The 23,238-nt window shown below is 44.7% G+C and overlaps 1 protein-coding gene across 14 annotated transcripts in view; it reads left to right on the top strand.

Moving 5' to 3' along the window:
- Positions 1-23,238, top strand: part of ARVCF (ARVCF delta catenin family member) — a 437,864-nt gene that overhangs the window by 185,040 nt on the left and 229,586 nt on the right. For 10 of the 14 annotated variants that reach the window (XM_065568005.1, XM_065568006.1, XM_065568000.1 and 7 more), the window contains 2 exons: positions 12,059-12,160; positions 19,431-19,675. The exons of the other annotated variants lie outside the window; for them this stretch is intronic. In XM_065568005.1, the coding sequence (XP_065424077.1) occupies positions 19,460-19,675 (216 nt within the window). In that variant the 5' untranslated portion in view covers positions 12,059-12,160; positions 19,431-19,459. The remainder of the gene's footprint in view (positions 1-12,058; positions 12,161-19,430; positions 19,676-23,238) is intronic. 14 annotated transcript variants of the gene reach the window in all.

The following is a 23,238-nucleotide window of genomic DNA, read 5'->3' as shown; positions in this document are numbered from 1 at the left end:
ATTGTAACTGTTGTGTGCTCAGCACCACAGGAAAGAGAACCTACATATTTCAACTTGAAAATATTGAGCCATCCAAAGCTAAAAGAAAATGTAGGTCTAAGACTATGGGAGTTCTCCAGGAACACTTTCCCCACATTGCATGTATTGCACATCCCAAACAGGAATGTGGCAAACACATCCACCATGATCACACCACTGTGCACAGGGCTGGCCTGTGGTTTTAGGGAAGGTTGTTGTGGCGATTCTTTAAAATATATCCCAATTTTAACTGACTAATTGTATGTAAGTATGGGAGGGATTAGGATTGTATGCTTGGAGTACAAACATGTAGCCAGAAATAAACCTGGCAAATTTGGGTATGTATTTACACACGGATGTTTATACACATTTATATCTATATTATATACAAAAAATGAAGTTAAAAGAACAATTAGGTTGCAAAGTCATGGATCCAAACATTACAAAATGCCAGAGTTCAGGCATACATACAACCTTGTGGATATGAGACTGTGAAAGTCTTTAGTTACCTACCCTCCCTTCCCCTTCTTGACTTTGCTGCCTGGGTGCCAGCAGCAGGAGCACTGAGAATGCAGGAGATACAATCTTCTGTCTCTCACTTTCTGTTTAGCACCACAATGATGCCTGATAGCCAGGAGGAGCAATTGCAGGGAAAGGTCCTACTCAGCCCCTGCTGCCCTGGCATGGGAGCATGCCCAGTGAAAGTGAAATACTGGAAGAATGTAGCTTCAACTAGTCTCTACTGAGCATGTGTGAACTGAGATTTTCAGAGGCTCATAATTTGGCCAAATTTGAGCAGATGTTCACAGACAGAAAAAAAGATACATCCTTGACACCAGGGCAACCTCCTCCAAATTTGAAGTCCCTGTTCCAAAGTGTGGAGGCACCAGAGCTTCTCAACAAATGGCTGTAGGGGTTTTAGCATGGGCAAAACAACTTATTTCCCTCTAATCTCTATCTGAGAAATTCCTGGACTATGGTAGCTGAAATTATTCAAACAAATAAATTCAGCCTGAGGTGAGGGTTGCCAGCTTTCTAACTGAAAACGAGACGCCCCTGCCCCACCTCCGTATTCACCTGGCATAACAGGAGTACCAAAATGCATGGAGTTTGTTCAACACAGTAAATCATCACCTGAAGGAGCATATTCTTCATGGCAGCATGACCAGCAATTACATTATTATGTACTATACAACGGCAAGTGGGGCTTAAGACATTTATAAAACATTATTTATAAAAAGAGTGAGGCTATTTCCCACAGTACTACAAATTCAATTCTACATATTACTAGTAATGTTCTCTATGAGGATAGCTGTTTTTAAATTGAGTTAAAAATCAGATGGATTAATAAAATGCAGTTGGGCATTGTCTGAAAAGTCAAACTTGCGTTAAATATTCCTGATCCAATTAGTGAGAGAAATGGATTGTGGGTTTTTTTTTATTTTTTACATCCTTAATTGCATCTTCAAAGCATGTTCCACTCTCCTGCATCATGTGGGGATCTAGCCACGTTGGAGATAAGTGACAATTTTACCCTGTTCATTCTGGTGGAGTGGCAAGAATCTGTACATCTCTGAGGGCCCAGTGGAGGGGATATCTAAAGGCTATGAACCTTCATGGTTTGGGGCATGAGCAAACCTCTAACTGTCGACCCCACTTGGGAACCCCATAAGTGCACTGGGATTTTTTTATTTTGCACCTTCTTCTAATTAGGGCACAGCAGGATGGAGGGGGGGGGTGTCAGTCCTCAGAGTGAGGGCAGGGCTGGGAAATCAGGGCACAGCGTGGGGGTGGGCAGGGTGGACAGGATCTCTCCACCCCTGATGGTGGTGGCAGCCCAGTTCCTACCTCTCCACCAGAGAGCCTGGACCGGGTCCGGGAGCCAGTCAGTTCTCTCCGTCAGTGGCTGAGCAGCTCCTCCAGAGCTGCTGCTCTTCCCACCATCTTTGTGGAGAGACTGATTGCAGTAACTCTGGTAACCAGACACTGCCAGGTCCCCTTTTTGACTAGATTTTGTGGTTGAAAACTGGACACCTGGCAACCCTACCTGAGGCAGACACTTGGCATGGAAAACTTCAGTCCAAATGCATAAAGCATGGCAAAGCTAGAAGCTCTTGAAAAAGGGGTCTTAAAATGAAAGTGTCAGGCAGTTTTAACTACTGGAATCATTACCTGCACTGCCTATAATAAAAATTGTTTTTGGCTAAGTGTCTGAGTGTAATATTTTGCAGCCTAAGCATTGGAGCATACCTATGTTTCACTCAAGTACCAGACACATCCTGCATTAGTGAAGGATGTGTGGAAGTTCAGGGCATTTTTTCAGGGCATTTATTTGAGCCTACGCTGATCTGTGGGATCACTATGGCTCTTTGCCTTGCCGAATTGTACGAACAAGGCATAACGTTATTCTCTGAAGGCTAAATTCTGCTGTTGCTGCAACACTCATGTCAGTGCATCCGTATGTAGAGCAGACCGTGGCCCTGTGCTTGGAAGATCAAGTGCTAAGTCTCTGCTTCCAGGAGCCACCAATGTCTTGTTCCCCAGAGCAGAGAAGTTAATTGGCAGGGTTCATGACACTGTTTCTGCTCCTCAGACCGGCAGCTAGACTCTGGACCAGGATGTTGTCATTGTCTGTAACAAAGACTACTCTGTTGGCAGTGTTAACAAGACATCTATATGCCAGAATCCATCATATGAAATGATGGGTCTCAGAGACCGTGATTAAAATGTATCTATTTTTCCTGCTTTTGAATGCTTGTGCATGAACAGGCTGATTATTTGAGTTGTCCAGTGAGCTGAGTACATTTGCTTCTTGCACATATTATTCATTAGTTCTCAAATATACATTTGCCTTGTGAAACAAAAAAGCTGCAGTGTTGTGCAGGGAGAACTGGATTGTATTTTACATTTACATGGCTAAACTGAGACGTGTGGTAAACAGATGCCTCTGTATTGACTGAAGGGGAGCTGCCCCCTGCTTTCCCTAACTCTGAATTTGGCCCATAAAATTATGGAAGACAAGTAAAGCACTGGTCTGTATGTGTCTACCCAAGCTGGAAATTACACCTCCAGCTCCAGTGTAGATGAGTCCTTAGAATGGGACAGACAGTTCCCGGAGAGAATAAGAGCTATTGGGTCTCATTCTGTTTTCACCCTAACTTTATGCTGGTGTAACTGACTTCAGTGGCATTTGCCTGGTTTAAAATAACATGAGGTCTCAATTTGTTCCTATTTCTCAATGAGAGAGAAGCTGCCGTAAGGGAGAGTACCGCTGCAGGAGTGGTTGGTAAGCAGTTAAAGTCAGCTTGATTTTGTAGCTTCAGGAATTCTAAGCATGAATATTGACTTTTGTTCTGTCAGAGGTATTATTTGTACCTGTTTTTTCAGACCCCCTGAAGAGGCGGTGAAGAAGCCACACATTCCATAGGAAGGTGGGGGAGAGATTTAAAAAACAAGATACACGTTCAGAGAAACAGAAAAAGGGATATATTTTTTCCTCTGTGCAAAAAGAGCCATTAGAAAAACATGTTCTGGACTCTGCAGGACAACAGTTTTTCTGGCAATACAAATTGGTTCATGGGGGAGAAACACCGTGGCAGATATTTATTTGATTCAGACTTGTAAAAAAAAAACAACTTTTCCGCTTTGATACATTTATTTGCACTACTCTCATAAGCATTAGTGGGAGTCGCCCTTATAAATCCACTGAGAACTGAGCACTAGAACTACAAAACATTTGTTGTTAGTCAAGAATGTATGTACACAGTTTTATTGGAACTAGCTTTTCTTCCACTGTAATCTACAGATCTCAAAGAGCCCTGCACTTCTACAACATAAAAAGAAGCAAATATCTCAATAGCCTCAAATCAAATTAGGTCTGTGTTTATCTACATGTAAAACACCTGACCACTCTGCCTCCCTTGAATGCAAATAATTTTACTGATAAACAAAGCTAGACTGTGTGCTTTGGATCTGAGATTAAGTAGCTTTGTGTTTCTATCTACATGATACTATTTATAGAATCAATTAACTCCTCATCGTTGGGATAAGTCGTTTGACACATCTGTTGCTGAGCTCAGACACACACTCCTCTGTAGGGTCACAGTTTGATTTCTTCCTCTCCCCTCAAAATAACCACTTTTTAACTAGTATCTATTAGCTTAAACACCTGCCTATTGACATTATTATTGCTCTATTTGTATTCTGTGAAGCTGGCCTAGGTAACTGAATGGCTTCCCTTATCCCTTCCACTTGACATATTTTTTTTCTTTGTCATTACAATCACATTTTCTATGAAAGGATAAGGCTGCAGGCTTTCCATAGCCTGCTGCAATGTTTTCGTTGCTGTACTTTGCTGCAGAAAGTGTCTCCTTTGCCTGTGACTGTTGAGATCACTCCCTACATGCCTACTCTCTGGATCTTGAATTTTTCAAAATGGTGATTAACTATAGATGTTTGGAGTCTAGCAATTCACTGCTTATAGTCAACCGGCCGTGATGACAGAAATGTTAGTATAGCATTTCTCCTTGGAATTGTGGTTCCTCTAATGCAACCAAGTCTTGAAGCCAAGACAAATGGGCGACACTAGTTTAAGTTTTTAATTGTTTATACAGTCTTATGATTTTTATCAGAATATTTATCTCTAAATATAACCACACCTTACTCAAGTTATAAAGAGCAGTTTGACCACAAGCACACAATATTAATGACTCCATGGTATCAATAGTCCTTAAAGTGCATGAGTCTTGACGGATACAAGTGAAAGAAATGCAATGTGAACTAAAGGCTGTCTTACTTAAGAGTCTGATCCTGTTATCTGTTCTCATGTGAGTAGCACTTGCTCCAGGAGTAATTTTGATTTTGATAGGACATAGGACTTGATTTTGATAGGACATAGGACTGTTTGCATGAGTAAAGGTTTCAGAACCAGGCCCCATTCTATCAGAGAGGACCATCTGTGCAGATGGCATATTTTAATTTAATATAACATTTTCCAGAATTAATATTCCCTGCATTGTTTTTGTTTTATATAGTTATTTTAAGGAGAATGTTCTGGTGAAACAGTAGAACGGTAGTTTGTTCAATTTGTCTCTGTTTGGTGCATATACCGTTTTGAGGCATGACAGAAGGTAACATATGTGGAGCCTTGCACTTCCACGCAAAAGACCAAAGTGCCATCTTCTGGCCCATCATTGGACCACAGAAGACTACAGGTACTGCTGACTCCCTTGACACTGATGGGCCCCTCTAGACCGACTCTGTCGGTACGGATTGCCACTACGGTACCACAGGAATTCCATTTCTCTTAGAAACAATGGAATCCCCACTACTCGATACCAGCATCGTGGTACTGACCACATCTTGGTCTCCTGAATTCCCCGTGGTACCGAGACACTCACCATTGGCCCCCTTATTTGCTCCACCTCTATCAAACGAAGAAGAGGGCAATGATGATAACATATCTTCTCTCCGTGCAAAGCTCCCCAGGGGAATGTCAAGGGACCAATCACCTAGAAACATTTGCAGAGCCACAATATTGACATGACAGGCAAGACCCACCCACTTTTATGGACACCCTTGAGTACCATCCCAGTGATCCTGTATTGCGACCCTGGGTAGCCTATAGATACTAGTTTCCACTGTAAGCGTGCCTCAGTGGGTCACAACTGAGGATGCCAAATTCAGGATGAACTGCTGAGAAATAGGGCAGATACACCCCAAGACTGGTAGCTAATCCCCCATAGGATATACCCCCACTCCCTATCAACTACGGTAGTAATGAGGAAAGCTTCGTGGCTTCACCTTTCAGGCCTCCCAAAAGAAGTCCAAATAACTGGGGAGGACCTTCTATTTCAAGGGTCCAAACTCTGTGCAGAGAAAACAGATGGTTCACTTCACACACTAAAAGACTCCAGTCACGTTGCATTTCTTGAGGGTCTACATGTCTGCTCAGAAAAGAAAATACAGCAAATCTCAGGCATCACAAAGATCCCAACCTGCCCAGTTCCCGCCACCCCAGAGACACTACGAACCCCAGCAGAAAAGACAACGGGTGCAAAAACGAAGGCCGACAGTACCCCAAACTTCAACTGCAGAGCCCTCAAAGTTAGAACATCAATTCTGATACATTGGTCGAGGTCCTGAGCTACAACTGTCACAATCAGTTGCTGCAAAACTCAAATTATCTACATCCTTTTAGACACCGCCTTGTTCTTTTTCGACAAAAGGGGAATGCGATAACATCAGACAAGTAGGTACTGGAAATCATCTCCAATGGTTATTCAATCCACTTTACCTCCCTCCATCCTCCCTGTCCCTCTTCAGGGACCCTTCTCACGAGTGCCTGTTACGTCAGGAAATAAATCCTCTTCTAAATCATGGTGCAATAGAACCAGTTCCAACTCAGCACAGAGGGAAGGGTTTCTACTCCAAATACTTCCTGATACCAAAAAAACAAGACAAAACAAAAAAACAGAAGATGGAGACCCATTTTGGATTTGAGATCACTAAACAAATATGTAAAGGCACAAAGATTCAAGAGGTTTACATTAGCAGCAATAATTCCATTGCTGGACCAGGGAGACTGGTTCTCGGCCCTCAACCTACAAGATGCCTATTTTCATATCGCAATTCAACCATCCCACAGGAGGTTCCTGAGGTCCACCCTGGGTCAAGACCATTTTCAGTACAGAGTGCTTCCATTTGGCCTATCAAGAGCACCCAGTGTGTTCTCAAAGGTCCTATCTATGGTAAATTAGGTCCCATCTTTGCAAATTAGGAATCATGATATATTCATTTCTAGATGATTGCCTACTCAAGACATGATCCTTTGATGACACCCTATCAGCCTCGCAAAAGACTACAACTGAACACTCAAAAATCGACTCTGACTCCAGTGCAACATGTGGAATTCATAGGAGCCTATCTAGATGCAGCGAAGGCCAAAGCCTTTTTCCCACTACGCAGGTTCAGTACTCTAACCAAGTGGAGACATGTCCCTGCTGCTCCTAGGTGGAGGAATGGCCATGGGGGCTCCGTGTGCTGCCCCTACCCTGCCCCGAGTGCTGGCTCCGCAGCTCCTATTGGCTGGGGACTGCGGCCAATGGGAGCTGCAGGGGCAGTGCCTGCAGGCAGAGGCAGTGCACAGAGCCACCTGGCCGCGCACAGAACCATTTGTCCGCACCTCTGCCTAGGAGCAGCAGCCCTGCAGGGACATGTCACTGCTTGTGGGGAGCCACCTGAGGTGAGCGCCGCCTGGATCCGGCACACCGAAACCCCTCCCGCGCCCCAACCCCCTAGCCCAAGCCCTCTGCCATACCCAAACTCCCTCCCAGAGCCTGTGCCCCGCACCCTCTCCCGCGCCCCAACACCCAGCCCTGAGCCCCCTTCCGCGCCCAAATTCCCTCCCTCTTAGTTAACTGGAATTTTTGACTTAGCGGCACCCCGCATTCCCTCAACATGCCGGATAACAAAGCTTTTACTTTATGTTGTTTTTGTATGTTTTCATGAAAGTTGAGATTTTGGAGAACAAGATCTCAACTTCAGAGAAGTGCTGATATGATATACCAGCTGAGTCAGAGTCCTGCATAAAGCGTGTAAATATTAAGAAAAGATATAAATTGTTATGGTATTCCCAAGAGTATAAATAAGACATAGTCTACACTTTAAAATGGTATCAATCCCACTGTTTTGGTTAGGGCTGTATTTTTTATTTTATTTATTTACTGAAATAGTTATGCTGGTACGGTTCTTAGTATGGATGTAGTTATAATGGTAGAATGGTGCCTTATGTTAGTATAGTTTAGTTAGTATATTCCTGTACAGGGGCGCCGGAGATTGGGGCTTGTTGAGTCCCACGCCTCTCGGCTTCAGCCCCGTGGGGGGCGCCGGAAATCAGGGCTTCAGACTCGCGCCTCCCAGCTTCAGCCCTGCGGGGGGCTCCAGGGATCAGGGCTTCAGCCCCACGCCTCTCAGCTTCAGCCCCACGGGGTCGCCACGAATCGGGGCTTCAACCTCAGCTCCTGACTTCAGCCCTGCGGGGGAGCTGCAGCTTGGGCTCTGGATTTCAGCCGCGGGAACCTGGGGCCCTCTTGAAAGGGTTTGTGGACCCCCAGTTGAGAACCACTGCTGTATATAATATATTATCCAGTGCAGTTTTAAAAGTTGCTAGCCACAGACATTCTACTACTTTCCTTGGGAAATTATTCCACAATCCAATGGCGCTCATTGTTAGGATTTCACACACACCTCCCCCCCCGCTGTTTTTCAGACTAAATTTTCTTTCATGCAATTTAATTCCAATGCATTTTAAGGCTTGTCTACACCTATATATATACACCTCTACCCCCAATATAATGCGACTTGATATAACATGAATTCGGGTATAACACGGTAAAGCAGTGCTCCGGGGGGGTGGGGCTGCACGCTCCGGCTGATCAAACCACGTTCAATGTAACGCGGTTTTATCTATAACGCGCTAAGATTTTTTGGCTCCCGAGGACAGCGTTATATCGGGATAGAGCTATATGTTTAATCATACTGGTATAGTTAAAGCAGTGGATCTCAAACTTTTGTACTGGTGACCCCTTTCACATAGCAAGCCTCTGAATGTGACCCCCCTTATAAATTAAAAATACTTTTTTGTATATTTGTATATTTAATACCATTATAAATGCTGGAGGCAAAGTGGGGTTTAGGGTGGAGGCTGACAGCTCGCAACCCCCCATATAATAACCTCATGACCCCCTGAGGGGTCCCGACCCCCAGTTTGAGAACCCCTGAGTTAAAGCAATACAACCTCCCTAGTTCTACCAGTACAGAAGTGCTTATGCTGGTATAGCTTATTCTGGGGGCTGGAACTGGGAGGAGTGGAGCTTAATCCCAGAGCCCCGAGCCCTGGTGCTCCCTATGGAGCAGAAGCCCTGAGCCCATGGGCAGAGTTGTGGACATGGAGGGCATTGTCACCCCCTCCCGCAAACTGCAGCACAAGATCACAGCAGTCCCGGGGTCAGCGCCACACCCCCCGCATCTCCTTCTCTCCCCGCCCCCTGGCCAGGTTGGAGGCGGGAAGCTGGAGCCGGGCAGTGAGTAGGGGGCAGCTACTGCTCTGGCTGGTGCCTTGAAGCAGGCAGCCGCAGCATTCCCTCGTCTCCTGCTGGTGCCCCGGGTTGAAGCTGCTCCTCAGCTCCCACCCCGCTTTGCTTACACAGCTGGTAAGAGCCGCCTGGGCGGGGGACCTGGCTTCATGGCTGGCAGAGCCCTTGGGGAACAGGGACCACAGGGAAGCCCTCTCAGCACACAGCCCCTGCACCCTGAGCTATGCTCTCCCTGCACCCTGAGCTACCTCCATGCCCGCACACAGCCTCTAGCTACATAGGCGCTGGAAGAAGAGGTGCGGGGGGCCGCTACTGGCCCTGCGCCTGCCCCTGCCTCAGCCCCCTTATCCCTGTCTGTCCCCCCCCTCCTGGAGACACGGCCCTGTGCCTAGCTTCAGCTGGGGTGGGGGCATGAGGTAAAAAGTTTGGGGATAGTTTTGCTGGCTTTCAGCACCCCCACTATAAAATGCATTCCAGTGCCACTGCTTAGCTACCCCCTTCCCTGCACCCTGAGCTACCCCCCTGTCTGCACACAACCCTTAGCTACCCCCCTGCCTGCACCCTAAGCTGTTTTCAAACTTTTTGAGCTAAGCCCCCCACCATTGAGTTATAATTTTTGGTTGCTCCCCCCTCAACCCAGACAGGCGGGTGGCCTGCTGAGGTGAGCCATGGGGTGGAGGTGGTGCTCCCTTCCTGGACCCCACCATGCAGAGCTGGCTCGAGCCCCACTGGCCCCTCCCCCCCAAAAAATAGACGTCACACTATGCCTAAGCTCAAGGCCCCTGCCCCGAGGGCGCCCCCCCAACCCTCTTGAGCCCTGGAATTTTTAATAGAATATTGGGGAGGGCCTCAGAAAGAAAAAGGTTGAGAACTGCTGATATACAGGACAATCCTGTATTGGCAGGGGATGGACTAAGTGACGTACAGTAATTGTTCTTAATTTCTTTATTACAATTCATGAAAAAGCTAAGATTACACAGTGCCTTTTTCATCCAGCGACCTCAAAGTGCTTTTGTCAATGTGAATTCCTGTCTTCTGAAGAAGGTGTTGGTAAGTGTTACTATTGTACTCAGACAAACTGGTGCACCGATAAGTAGGTTGAGTAATTTACCCAAGATTTCACAGCCTATATGTAGGTGAAGTAGGAATAAAACCCAAGAATCCTGGTTCCCAGTCCCCTGTTTTATCCACTAGGCAGGCCACCTCTGTGTAAGAATGTGAGTCCAAGCATGTTTATGTGTTACACTAATTATGTTTATCTAGGCATTGCAGCTTTTCATGAGTTAGTATGTGATTTCTCTGCCTTTAATTTGAGAGGTTTATTAGGGAAAAATTAATTTTAAAACTCACTGGGAAACCAGTGATGTCTCACACGTGACTATTAAATTGCCGCTGACTGAATTAATGAACCTTTGAACCTTCTGATTGTAGAAATCTTGAATGTCTTGTATTGAAACTTTATTTTTCCTGCTGGCAATAATGAAACTGGTGAGCTGCAAGCTTTGTTGACTTATCCATGCAATACAAACTGTAAAAAAAATCCTAAATTCCTTCCCAAGGAAGTGTCTGCTTAGTCTTCCTGTTAGCACTTCCACTGCCCTTGTTCCTTCCCCGGTTGAAGCCTTGTTTCACAGACTGCTTCTATCCTCAGTAACAAAAAAACCCTAACCCGCCTTTTTGTTTCTTTTGACACCAACACAGTATGTCAGCCTGTGCCTAAGAGAGAGCTATATTGAAATAGCTTTCTTTGTGAATTTCTCATTGCTATTCATGGGTGGGGATTGTCGCTTAAGGGTCAAATTAGAACTCAGTCAACCAGAGCGACGACAGTGAGTGGAGCCAGCCTCCAGCTAGATTCCCCCTCTAAGTTCTGAAAAGCTGTTTACTTGGAGTTCATCACATACATTATATATTGGTTTTGCAAAATGCTCTTTTCATATGCACAGGCTGAATTCTGCTTAGTTTGTTACTCATGGTCATTAACGTTGAGGGCTCACCTTTTGCCCCATCTCCTTACATTCATCTTTGTCTGCATCTTAGGACATTTGTGCCCTTTCTGATGAGCTGTTGATCATTAGTGTTGAACTCCCATCATTTTAAGGAAAACTACTTATCTGAGTGTGATGGATTTTCTGTTATCTTCACTGGGATTATACTGTAGTAAACTTGTAACCCTTGACCCAAAGGAGTTTCAGCCCTGAGTCTTCCTACAGGCAGAATTTTATAAAGGGCAGATTAGAGATTCTTTGAGCTACATGTAGGTCATTAGCTCCAAAGATCTGCCTTCATTCAGGTTCCCTGTAGGACTGGACTTCAGGTGGTTACTTTTAACAGATTAAGGTAGTTTGTGATTGTAGGCTGTAGTACAGTGTGTATCATAAAACTTGACCAACATCAATGGATGTTATGTTGGGTTTAAATTTCCAACATGGGTGCCTAAAGGGAAGCACCTAAATAAGTGGCCTGGTGTTTTTTGTTTTCCATTGTTGCTGAGCATCCCCATCCTCCTGGAACTCAATTTGGAGGCGGGATATTCACACCTCTGAAAATGGTGTAACTCAAGTGCCTAAATATGACTCTGAGCGCCTGACATTAGACCCCCATGTTTTGAACACTTTGGACATAATGCCAACTGGTACAAGTTTCTGAATTCTGAGATCCAGAACTTTCAGCCCATGTAAGACACTAGCAATAAATTTCTCCAGTAACAAGTAAGTATTTCCATTGACAACATGTTGGCCAATCTGGCTCTCAGGATTGACTTCTATAAATGTGGTTTCTCTTTTTCTTCTGAGTTATGCAGAAAATGCTATCTATATATATTTAAACGGTGACATGCATACCACGTGGAAAGGAGGACATATGGAATGACCATGTTTAAAAAGAGGCTCTTGGAGTACTAACACCTCAATAACTAACTTTTCTTCCTCTTCCTTCTATTGTAGCTGATTCTGCTTGAGGCTGCTGTCCTGCTTTCTCTGCACTTTTCTAGTCTTAGTGGGTGATGTTACAGCATCTTTAACATTCAGACCCTAATACTCTACTAGGTGTGTATTGCTCGGTTTTCATTGCATGATTTATAATGTTGCATGGGAGATAGCATTCACTCTAAGGCTGCTTGTATACTCTGGCAACTTTTAGCGAATAGGCTGTGGATCAATAGACGTTTTCAATCCCAGTTTTCTGTTATGTTATTCTTTCTTCCCTTCAGACGCACATAGCTACTATGCCCATACATACACATACATCTCACGTTCTGTTTTGCTTTCTCTTGTTTGCCCATATTCAGGATGCTTCTTATTACTTCCCACAGCAGTATTCCCTGTTAGTAGGGCTCGTTCCTGCTTGGAGGCAAACTGGGTTGTGAGAGCAGCAGCAAACCATTAGAGTAGGGTGACCAGACAGCAAGTGTGAAAAATCGGGATGGGGGTGGGGAGTAATAGCAGCCTATATAAGAAAAAGACCCAAAAATCAGGACTGTTCCTATAAAATCAGGACATCTGGTCACCCTACATCAGAGGGGCTGCGGTGCTAGGGTTACCATACGTCCCGATTTTCCCGGACATGTCCGGCTTTTTGGGCTCCAAATCCCCGTCCTGGGGGAAATCCCAAAAAGCCGGACATGTCCGGGAAAATCGGGACATGCGGGGCCGGCGGTGCTGGGCCAGGGGCCAGGCCGGCGGTCGGCAGTGCCAAGCCGGGGGCCGGGGGCTGGCGGTGCCGAGCCGGGGGCTCAGGGGCCAGGCCAGCGGTGCGGTGCCGGGGGCCGGGGACCGGCAGTGCTGGGCGGGCCGGGGGTGCTCGGCCGGGAGTCCGGGGGCCGGGCCAGGGACCGGCAGTGCTGGGCGAGCCGGGGGTGCTCGGCCGGGGGCCGGGCCGGCACCCCAGGGCCCGAGCCGACCCAGGCTGGAGACGCCGGGGGGGCCAGACTGGGCCGCGCCTCCTCCCCCCACACCCCCCTTACCTGCTTCAGACTTCCCGCGAATCAAATGTTCGCGGGAAGCAGGGGAGGGGGCGGAGTTAGGGCGGGGACTTTGGGGAAGGGGCGGAGTTGGGGCAGGGGGCGTGGGCGGGGCTGGGGGCGTGGGCGGGGCCCCGTGGAGTGTCCTCCTTTTGGAGGCTCAAAATATGGTAACCCTATGCGGTGCATAGTATGTTGTTACTCATAAGGTGAACAGGCTATGTGGGCACACAAGAAAATGGTCACATGCCATGGGATACTGAGGAGCTCTCTGAGAAGCACCTTTTCCTGAGAAGATTCTGGCACATCTCTGCCACCAACTGACAGACCCTGCTCTGTTTCTAACTGCAGCTCGCTCAAGTACCCGCTGTTCTTCATTTGTAGGAGGAATAACTGCGAATCCTATACCTGCATCAACTGGAGTGTTTAGGCTAGGATTTTCAAAGCAGTGTAAGGGAGTTAGGTGTCCTACTGAATTTCAATTAGAGTATGTCTCCATTGTAGCTGGAAGTAAGTCTTTTATGTGGGTAGACTGACTCATGCTGGCAGGGCTCAAGCTAGTGTGCTAAAACCAGTAGTGTGGACATGGCAATTTGGACAGCAGCTCAGGCTACCACACCCGTCTGACCCCCTGGGTCTCAGTTTGGATACTTAGCCCAAGTCTCTGCTGGAGTTGAAATGTCCACACTGCTATTTTTTAGCATGCTAGCTCGTCATCTGCTAGCACAAGTCAACCTAGGGCTGGGAGGCTGGCTTCCAGCTGCAGTGTAGACATACTCCTAGAGATCAGTGCCTCGCTCCCTCAGGCTCTTTTGAAAACCCCAGACAATACCCTTCCTCCACCCCCACCAAACCCACTCTCCCATTAGTCCAGAGTGCACAGTTCAGTGAACAATTAGGGCTTTACTCACATTGCTGAGCACAGTGCAGAGATAAGTACACAAAAGAGAGACAATCTGGAAGTCTCTCTGCACAAATCCTGAACAAACATAGATTCACCAGCACTTTGACTCTTCGTAGGACCGAATTCTTAGGGAAAAATCTCCCCTTTGCAGAAGACTAGCAAAAGGCCTGTGCATTCCATAAATCTCCAAAGATACATACCTTAAAACAGGGCATGAGTTGGATATAAGTAGTGCATAGCTGGTCCTTTGTGTTGGGGGAATTTCACCCTTAGTGATCACTTAAACCAGGGGTTCTCAACCTTTTTCTTTCTGAGGCCCCCCACAACATGCTACAAAAACTCCAGGGCCCAGCAGGGGAGTGTTGGAGCTCAGGGCTCTGGGCTGCGGGCGAGAGAGGACCTCGGGCATAGGTGTACTTTAACGTCTATTTTTTGGGGGGGGCAGGGGCCAGCAGGGGTCGAGCCAGCTCCGCACGGCAGGGTCCAGGGAGGGAGCATCACCTCCACCCCCTGACTCACCTCAGCAGGCCATCCAGCCTGTCTGGGTTGGGCGGGCGCGGGGGGCAACCAAAAATTATAACTCAAAGGTGGGTGGGCTCAGCTCACAAAGTTTGAGAACGGCTCAGGGTGCAGGGAGAGGGGTAGCTAGGGGTTGAGTGAGGGAAGGGGGGTAGCTCAGGGTGCAGGGAGAAGGATAGCTAGGGGCTGTTTGTGGCATGGGGGTACCTCAGAGTGCAGGCAGGGGGTAGCTCAGAGTGCAGGCAGGAGGTAGCTAGGGGGTGTGTGGAGACGGGGGTAGCTCAGGGTGCAGGGAGGGGGGTAGGGGGGTGTGCCAGGAGGGCTCCCCTTGTGGTAAATGTTCCCCGAGGGCTTTGCCAGCCACAGAGCCGGGTCCCCCAGCCCAGACGGCTCTTACCGGCTGTGTGAGCAAAGGAGGATGGGAGCTGGGGAGCAGCTTCAACCCCCTGCAGCAGCGGAAGATGAGGGAACACCGTGGCTGCCTGCTCCATGTCAGCTGTCCCGCACTACTCGGCTCTGGGTTCTGGCCTCCGACCTGGCCACGGGATGGGGAGAGAAGGAGGTAGAGAGTGAGGGTGGAGTGCCCCGGGACTGCCCTGCTCTTGCACTGTAGTTTGGGGCAGGGCAACACCTCCATGTCCCCCATCTCTGCCTATTGGTTCAGGGCTTCTGCCCTGTGGTGAGCACCGGGGCTCAGGGCTCCGGAATTCAGCCCTGCTGCTCCCAGCTTCAACCCCATGGGGGGCGCCGAGCATCAGGGCTTTAACCCTACGGTTCCTGGCTTCATCCCTGAGAGGTGCTGGGGCTCTGGCCGCGGACCCCCTGAAATGGTTCATGGACCCCCTGAAATGGTTCGCAGACCCCCTGGGGGCCAGGGACCCCCTGTTGAGAACTGCTGACTTAAACAACTAGTTTTGCTTATGTTGACCCATATGAGGCAGCTTGGTGCATTGATTCTAAATATGAGCAATCAGAAAAGACAGATCAATATACTGCTGGTCTGTATTCTAGCTATAATACAACATAATAGTACATTTAGAATCACTTAGGTAGGACAAAATAGATTTGCTTTTGTCAGCGTAGCCTTTGACACTCTTTATGCAGTTGTTTGCTGCGTGTAGAGTAAGTCTCTAGAATTGCAGCACAAGGAATAATCTTTACCTGGCTGCTATAGTTTAAATATTTTTCATTTATTTATAGGGTTTTCCAGCACACTTTGATTTATTTACAAATGGTAGCAAATTGCAAGTGGCAGGCTGCGTAACTAACTTCATGAGTCAGAACTTTTTTTTTCTAGTCTAGACTGCTGATAGTGTAAATTGTTCAAACACTAGGTAAATAATTGGAAATGCAATCAACAGCAAGCAAGTATTTATCTACTAATAAATCATTTGAAATGCGTAAGTCTGTCTTTGTCCAACCGTTCTTAAAAGGCATTTAGTGGTTCTGCTGCTGTTTCTGCGTAGCAATCAGGATTTTTATGGTCACTAATTGTGCATTTATTTTCTGACTGTGTTTCTCTTTGCACAAAGAAAAGAAACACAATATTTATGCTTGCAAAGAGGCTCATGTGTTATTTCCCTCATGGAGAGCTATAGGATTCTCTAGAGATTGATATTATTTATATCATCTCATTTTTGTAGATAGGAAGAGGTTCTCGGTTGCGTGGCATTAGCAGCCATCTACATTTTTTCAAGGGTTTTCTAAAGGGGAATCTTTGTCACGTTCTCAGAGCATGGCTTGAAAAGTATACAGCAGCTCAGTGATCAGCCATGTCTTTTTCCTTTGTATTAATGACACCGCTGCTTTAAGTCATCAGTTGGAGAGAAGGGGGAGGGGTGGGGACGACTCTTCACCTTTCAAACTTTAGTTGTTAGATGTTCCTTATGAGAAAGACAATGTGAATTCTCTAGCATTTTATTTTTATACTGTTAGGGGAAAGTAGATTTGTAATTTGTTTAAAGTAGTTTATTTTGGTGTCCTCTCCATCTCACTCCCAACTAATTACCTTTTTGTAGTTAGACTATGGAAGATTCTTATAGGAATATTTCCAGAGTACCACAGAGATAATAGAAACAGGACATAAGTGATGCCTTCTGTGTGTTGGAAAAAGCTTTGTTAGCTCACACCAAGAGAGATGCTTGTTGATCACTCAAAGCCATTACTTTTCCGAATCCCTAACTTTTGAATGATCTTTAATTCATGGTAGTGTCAACTCCTAGAGGCTCTGCTTCAGAAAGATCTTGAGTTTACTGTGCTTCCTCTTGGAGGCTATTAGAGGAAGCTTTGTAGTATTGAGTTTTCCACAGGAACTCAGCTTCAACCTGCTCTTGAGTTGAGGAATGTAGGGGAACATTTGGAGAGGTGACACCAGGACTGCAACTCATCACATCTATTTTCCTCCTGTTAAAATCACATATGGCAGTAGATCTCTATTTATAGTCTGTGGACCACTGTACAGTCCATGAATCACTCCCAGGTGCTCTGGAGAGCTGCTTACAGTGGGGGAGGTATCTGCCAGTTTTCAAACAGTGATTTTTTTCTCCACAGGGATGTTTTAACCAAGTTCAGAACTCTTTAAGATTTCCAGAGGATTTTTTGGATCAATAAATTAATAAGAAGCTTGTCTGCACCCTGGTTTGTCTCTGCCAGGTGTTCCTTTGATATAAATTCAGCCATGATCAAACTTGTGGATGACACCAAAATTAGAGGGCTACCAAATAAAGGATAGAACCAAACTGCACTGCAACAATGGGAGATTAGAAAAGTGAGGGCTGCAGACAACAACCAGGGGAAGTTCAATCCTAACAGATGAGAAATCCTACAAGTAGGAAGAGGAAATAAACAGCACAGCTACAGAATAGAGTTACAGAAACTTTGTTCTCCATGCAGCAAGTGCACTGCATATCAACCTAACCTCTGCTACTGTATCGCAATTTGACAGCATTTAATAGAGCTAGGAGAAAGGACTGATTTGCTGCTTTCTGCATATGATGTTCCTCAGTGTTCTTCAGTTCATACACTGCAGTATTAATGCAGACTTTGAACGTTTACATACCCCTTGGTTCTGCATGGGTGCAGAAGGGATGTGGGAGAGGGAACAAAGAACTTTCTCTTCCCACGGCACCCTTGCACAGCAGCTCGTTACAGACTAGCTGAGGAGCACAATCAATCCATAAGACTAGCATGGCTGGTGGTGGCAGTCTTCCATCGGCCCGTGAAGAAGGCTTGTTGCAGGGGAGAGTGCATGTCTGCAACCTGCTAAAGGTTGGTGGATCTGAGCTAGCCAGAATTCCTTCCATGGTTCCAGCTGCAACTTGAGCCCCTTCATACCTCACTACTGCAGGGTTATGCCTTGAAAGCACAATCCAGCCCAAAGTCTACAAAATACCATGAAAATTCTATTGTGAAATGCCGAAAAAGAAGAAACAAGCCACTGACGGAAATTAGACTTGTTATGGTGACAGTAGAGGTCTTCTGCTTTTCAGGCAAGACTGAAGAAGAGCACCTAATTCCTTCGCTTTTCCATACAGAAAAGCATCTTGGGCTACTCCTTAGGAGTTAACAATAAGTTGCAGGTCTGCAAGAGTACATGGTGGGTTTTTTGTAGATAGACAACAAAAGGAACTACTGGCTTATAGGTTGAGCAGGTAACTATACCCTCTGAATCACATAGAAATGGAATAAAGCCCTTTGAAAGGACACATTAAGAATTTTTTTAAGTATTGTAGCTTCTGACAAGACAGGAAACTTGCTTGAATTGTGGGGAAAGCAGAGAATATTGCCTTGGGAGCACTTGAGTTCCCGATATTGTAAATTGTTTACTCATTATAGTTTAGTTTCAGTAAAGAGATTGAATTGAAACCACCATGCATCTTTACATAATATTCATAGTTCTTATATCAAAATATTTTGACTCCCCATTAACTTTATACATTTGCAAGGTCAGTGGGAAGTTGAGCTTCATGCATCACACACATGCTGAGAGGGCTTAATATGGAGAACATCTTAAAAATGACATAGTCAGTGCAGAGACATCTCAAAAGAAACTTGATTGATTTGCTGTGTTTTTCCAACATGTGGAGACAAGCAAACCTGTACAGTTTCTATGGAAAGTGTCCTTTTGTTTTACCTCATTTACATTAGTAGCAAGTAGCTGCATGACTGACTGCTGTGTGTGAAAATTCTCATTGGTTATCATGCATGCAAATACCCTGGTAATACAATCTAAGAGAAGGTGCTGAAATCATGGCTTAAAGAAGCTTCATCTGTAATTGTGCAGTCTGCATTTAAAAAGCATGTTCTGTATTATAATTTGCCACCCCTTTCTCTCATTATAGCATGAACATATTTTCGTCCAACTTGCTAAATTTACAAGGATCCTTCAAAATGTGTACCCAATTAGTGACATTGCTAGGACAAATGAAGTATAAAACCAATAAGGGTGTAGCATTTGTTGTCCAGAAGCATGAAGCTTCACTCTGAAAGCCTTAACTATTATCATCCTTGCTGTGAAAGACAAAGATGCCAGATGAATAGTTATAAAGAATAAGTTCTTCGAGCAAAAAAGAGGAAAGTAATATTATCTTTATATCCTTTTAAAAGTACATCATTATTTGCACAGTGAAATTAGTTTTGCAAGAGGCATGAAAATCTCTTGAGACATAAGTTTTAAAAGAAAGATCAAAGGAATTAAATAACGGTTGTATCTAAGGTGAGCATTTTTTTTTTAAACCGGGAAGCTTTGGGGTAATTACTTTTAATTTAAAATCAAATCAATGGATGGAAATGAAGTCTTTTCAAAGAGCAATTGGAGTTTGCGTCTTAGAGTGAATGCTATTTAATAGAATAATTAACATGTGCTTTTTATTCTTAACCTCTGACCTGTGCCCTCCCGCCCCTTTACCTAACCCTTTCCATTTGCCCTGGTCAGTTAACAGGCAGGAACATTTGAGAACAATCATGGATGATTATGATATCAGGTCTGCTGCTAGCATTTTGGCATCTGTTAAAGAGCAAGAGGCTCGTTTCGAGCGGCTCACCCGTGCACTTGAAGAAGAGCGACGCAATGTCTCCTTGCAGCTTGAACGTGCTAATCAACCCTCAGAACGAATGAGCATGTGCAACATTGGCAATGGTCAGCCCCTGGCAACCGCGTGGCAGCAACTTGTCCTGCAGGTAACAGCCTGCTTATCTTACCTGTCACTAGAATTCACACATCCCAGAATATCCCATTCCAGAAAGTAAAGAGCCTCTCCCAACTTATTTGTCATCAGCATTTCATTCCATAGTGTGTATTACAGAACAGAAAAACACTGAACTCAGCATATTTGTTTGATTGATTGAGGTAGCATGGATTATAGCACCTAGGATAAAATGTTATCTCATCTCTTTTTACCCCTAAGGATGCTTCCTAAAAATGATAGCTCCCTGATAATTAAATCCCAATAAAGACCTTCACGCCAGCTCTTATAGCTATGTGCTTGCTACATGTGTGGAACTATCACTATACCTTTAAAAGTATGGGGCCAAACCATGATTTCCCTTATCAGGTAAAATTTTCTTTTGAAGTCAACTGGAGTTTGATAGAACAGGAACTGGGTGAAGATGGTGGATTTCCTCTGTTAAGGACTGCAAGCATGCTCCTTGAGTAAGGACTTCAGGATTTGGCACACAGTGTTTATTCAAATGAAGGACTTTGGTCAGCCCCTGGCAACCGCGTGGCAGCAGCTTGTCCTGTATGTGTGTCTGTTTATAAATCCGAGCCATAGTTTTGCCTCCTACTTGCTCCTTAATGTGAAATGACAAACTGGTTGTATTTCTAACTGATTCTTTAAACTAGCAAATTATTTGGAAGCCTGTGGCAAATAATGCAGCAGCAACAGTAGTCCTGGGAAGGTTCTGATCCATAATGAAACCCTGATCTGCTAGGGACTTTAGAACTTGCCTCCATCATCCCATACGCTTGCATTGATTGGTACATGAGTAGGGTTCATGTGATGTCAAAACAGCTTTATGCTAATACATTTTTGGTGGGCAGTATTTCATGGAAGCTGTCCAAATCAGAGAGTTCTAGCTGGGTGTTCGGTAGCTTACAAATTCAGTGGGTAGACGTAGAGGAATTTATTTTGTGAAAGGCAGCTGTAAAAAAATGGCTGCCATGTTACTCCCTCTAGTCACTGTTTAATTATCCTTGCCATCTGTTTTCAGTTAGGACATTCAGCAGCAAAGAACTGACCTTTACTGCTTGGGCTAAAGGAGTAACTCCATTAGCTGTTAGCAGTTGTAAGTTGTTATCCTGATGATTAGCCACTAGAGGGGGATGCTGCATACATTTTAGAAGAATGGTACATCTGCACCTCCGCTTTTCTGAGTGTCTTTGTGAAAGGTGCTAGATCAGGTACAGTATGACTTTCCTGCACTGCCATGTTTTAAACCCCAATCAACTCCTATTAAAACCAATAGAAGGATTGATGTAACCAAGCCCTAAATTATCCTTCTTTTGGAAGGGACCGCCTGTATAAGTGAAACCAGTGTTCAGTCTACATGTGTGTTCAATCCTTGGCCTCTCTGGGGGTTAGACATGAAATGCTTCACTTGTAAATCATTAGTGTTCAGCTTTTTGAGGTAGTTTATATAGAAAAAATGCTACTGTCTTTGAAATAATTTTTTTAATTAGCTAAAGGTGCACAATTAGGACTTCATAATAATGCGTGGTTAATGTTTATGTAAAATACATGAAAACAGTGAAGGCCAAATTAATCCCTGGTGCAACAGCACTGACCTTAATAGAGTTTAAACCAGGGGTGAAATTTGCCCCTTCAGCCTCATACAGAATATTTAAAGATTGCAAATGCAGTAGCTTTACTTTCACTGTGCCTTTCATCATGAAGGGTACATCCAGCACTTTACAGGCTATGTGCTACAGTAAATAGGGATCTGTCACTCATCACTGAAAGGCAACCATTTCTGAATGGCTGTAGTTCATTGGTGGGTGGCAGATCTCTGTACTGAACAATCTCAAAAAAGATATATTAGAACTGGAAAAGGTACAGAGAAGGGCAACAAAAATGATTAAGGGTATGAAACAGCTTCCATATGAGGAGAGATTAAAAAGACTGGGATTATTCATCTTGAAAAAGAGACAACTGAGGGCGGATGTGATAGTCTATAAAATCATGAATGGTGTGGAGAAAGTGAATAAGGAAGTATTATTTATTCCTTCTCATAACATAAGAACCTGAGGTCACCCAAAGAAACTAATAGGCAGCAGGTTTAAAATAATCATAAGGAAGTACTACTTCTCACAACGCAGAATCAACGTGTGGAACTCAATGCCAGTGGACGTAGTGAAAACCAAAAGTATAACTGGGTTCAAAACAGAATTAGATAAATTAATGGAGAATAGGTCCATCAATGACTATTAGCCAAAATGATCCAGGACACCACCACATGCTTTGGATGTCCTTAAACCTCTGCCAGAAACTGGGACTGCACGACAGAGGATTGATCACTTGATAAATTACTTTGTTCAGTTCATTCCCTCTGAAGCATCTGGCACTGGCTGCTGTTGGAAGGCAGGATACTGGGCTGGATGGACCATTGGACTGACCCAATATGGCCGTTCTTATGTTCATATAATATAATTTAACGTTGTAGCTAATATTAGAGTTTTTCCATTTGAAACTACAAAGGGAATTATATACAGAATCTAAGTATCCCATCTGGAATTTGGGCAAGAAATGAGGATTAGCAACCCTGTTCTTTTGGAAAGTGGCATATAATCTGTAATGACCCTTGTGACCAGGGCTTCTGTCTTGTCTGACAGTTGGGGCGGACACTGGCCAAGAGACTTGCTCAGTGAAGTATTAGTAGGTAAAGATTTGCTGTATGCCTGCAGCAACATCACTCTGTGCTTTTCCTTAACACACTCCCAAGCTTCTCCCAGATGTCATTCTTAGCTTAATTTTCTTTCTTTTTTTAAAAAAAAAAAACAAATTTTTTTTTAGTAAAAGGAAGAGGACAGAGGCAATGTGCCAGAATTGTAACAGTTTCCTGAAGTCCTTTAAAAACAAAATCAAGGACTTATGCAAATGTTGTTTCTAATTCATTCTAGATACCTTGTCAGCTGCACTCCTTTTTTTAAATTTTTACACCAACCTTAAGCTCCTTCGTTATCTCAACAGTGTCTTCTTATTTTAGGCTGCAAGCAGCTCAGCTAGCCATTTCACTAAATGGGAAGAAGAATAATCTTATGTCATTCTGTCTGTTCAGCGTGAGCTTGGAGCGCACAAACAGCACAAGCAAATTGTACTCCATTTGTCTACGTTTGCTGCATATGCTTCAGGCATTATTTAGCTGTGTACATCATCTCTTAACCGCCACCAGGAAATGTCAAATGGGCAAATGATGTCAGAGATGCACTCTAATTGCAAAAAGATTTTTACTTAAGTGTAGCTATTTAAATGGGGGGAAACATGGGGAGGGGAGTTTGCTGAAAGCTTTTAAAAATATTTGTTTTGCTGTCCAGGGAAATCATTTCACCACCTCTTCCACTGTAAATGCTGCAGAAAAGGTTTGTTCACATGTTAATTGGAAAGGTCTGGAATGATGCTTGAAGTCTTTTTGTCCACAGAACCGAATCCTATGATATACCATGAAGGGGAAGATCTGCTTAAATATTGTTACCATGCTATGACCCCCCTGAGATCTGATAAACAGTTGTAACTCCCATTGACTTC

The sequence above is a fragment of the Chrysemys picta genome, chromosome 15, assembly GCF_011386835.1.
Source record: "Chrysemys picta bellii isolate R12L10 chromosome 15, ASM1138683v2, whole genome shotgun sequence".
Lineage (NCBI taxonomy): Eukaryota > Metazoa > Chordata > Testudines > Emydidae > Chrysemys > Chrysemys picta.
This window is presented reverse-complemented; position numbering and strand designations above follow the sequence as displayed.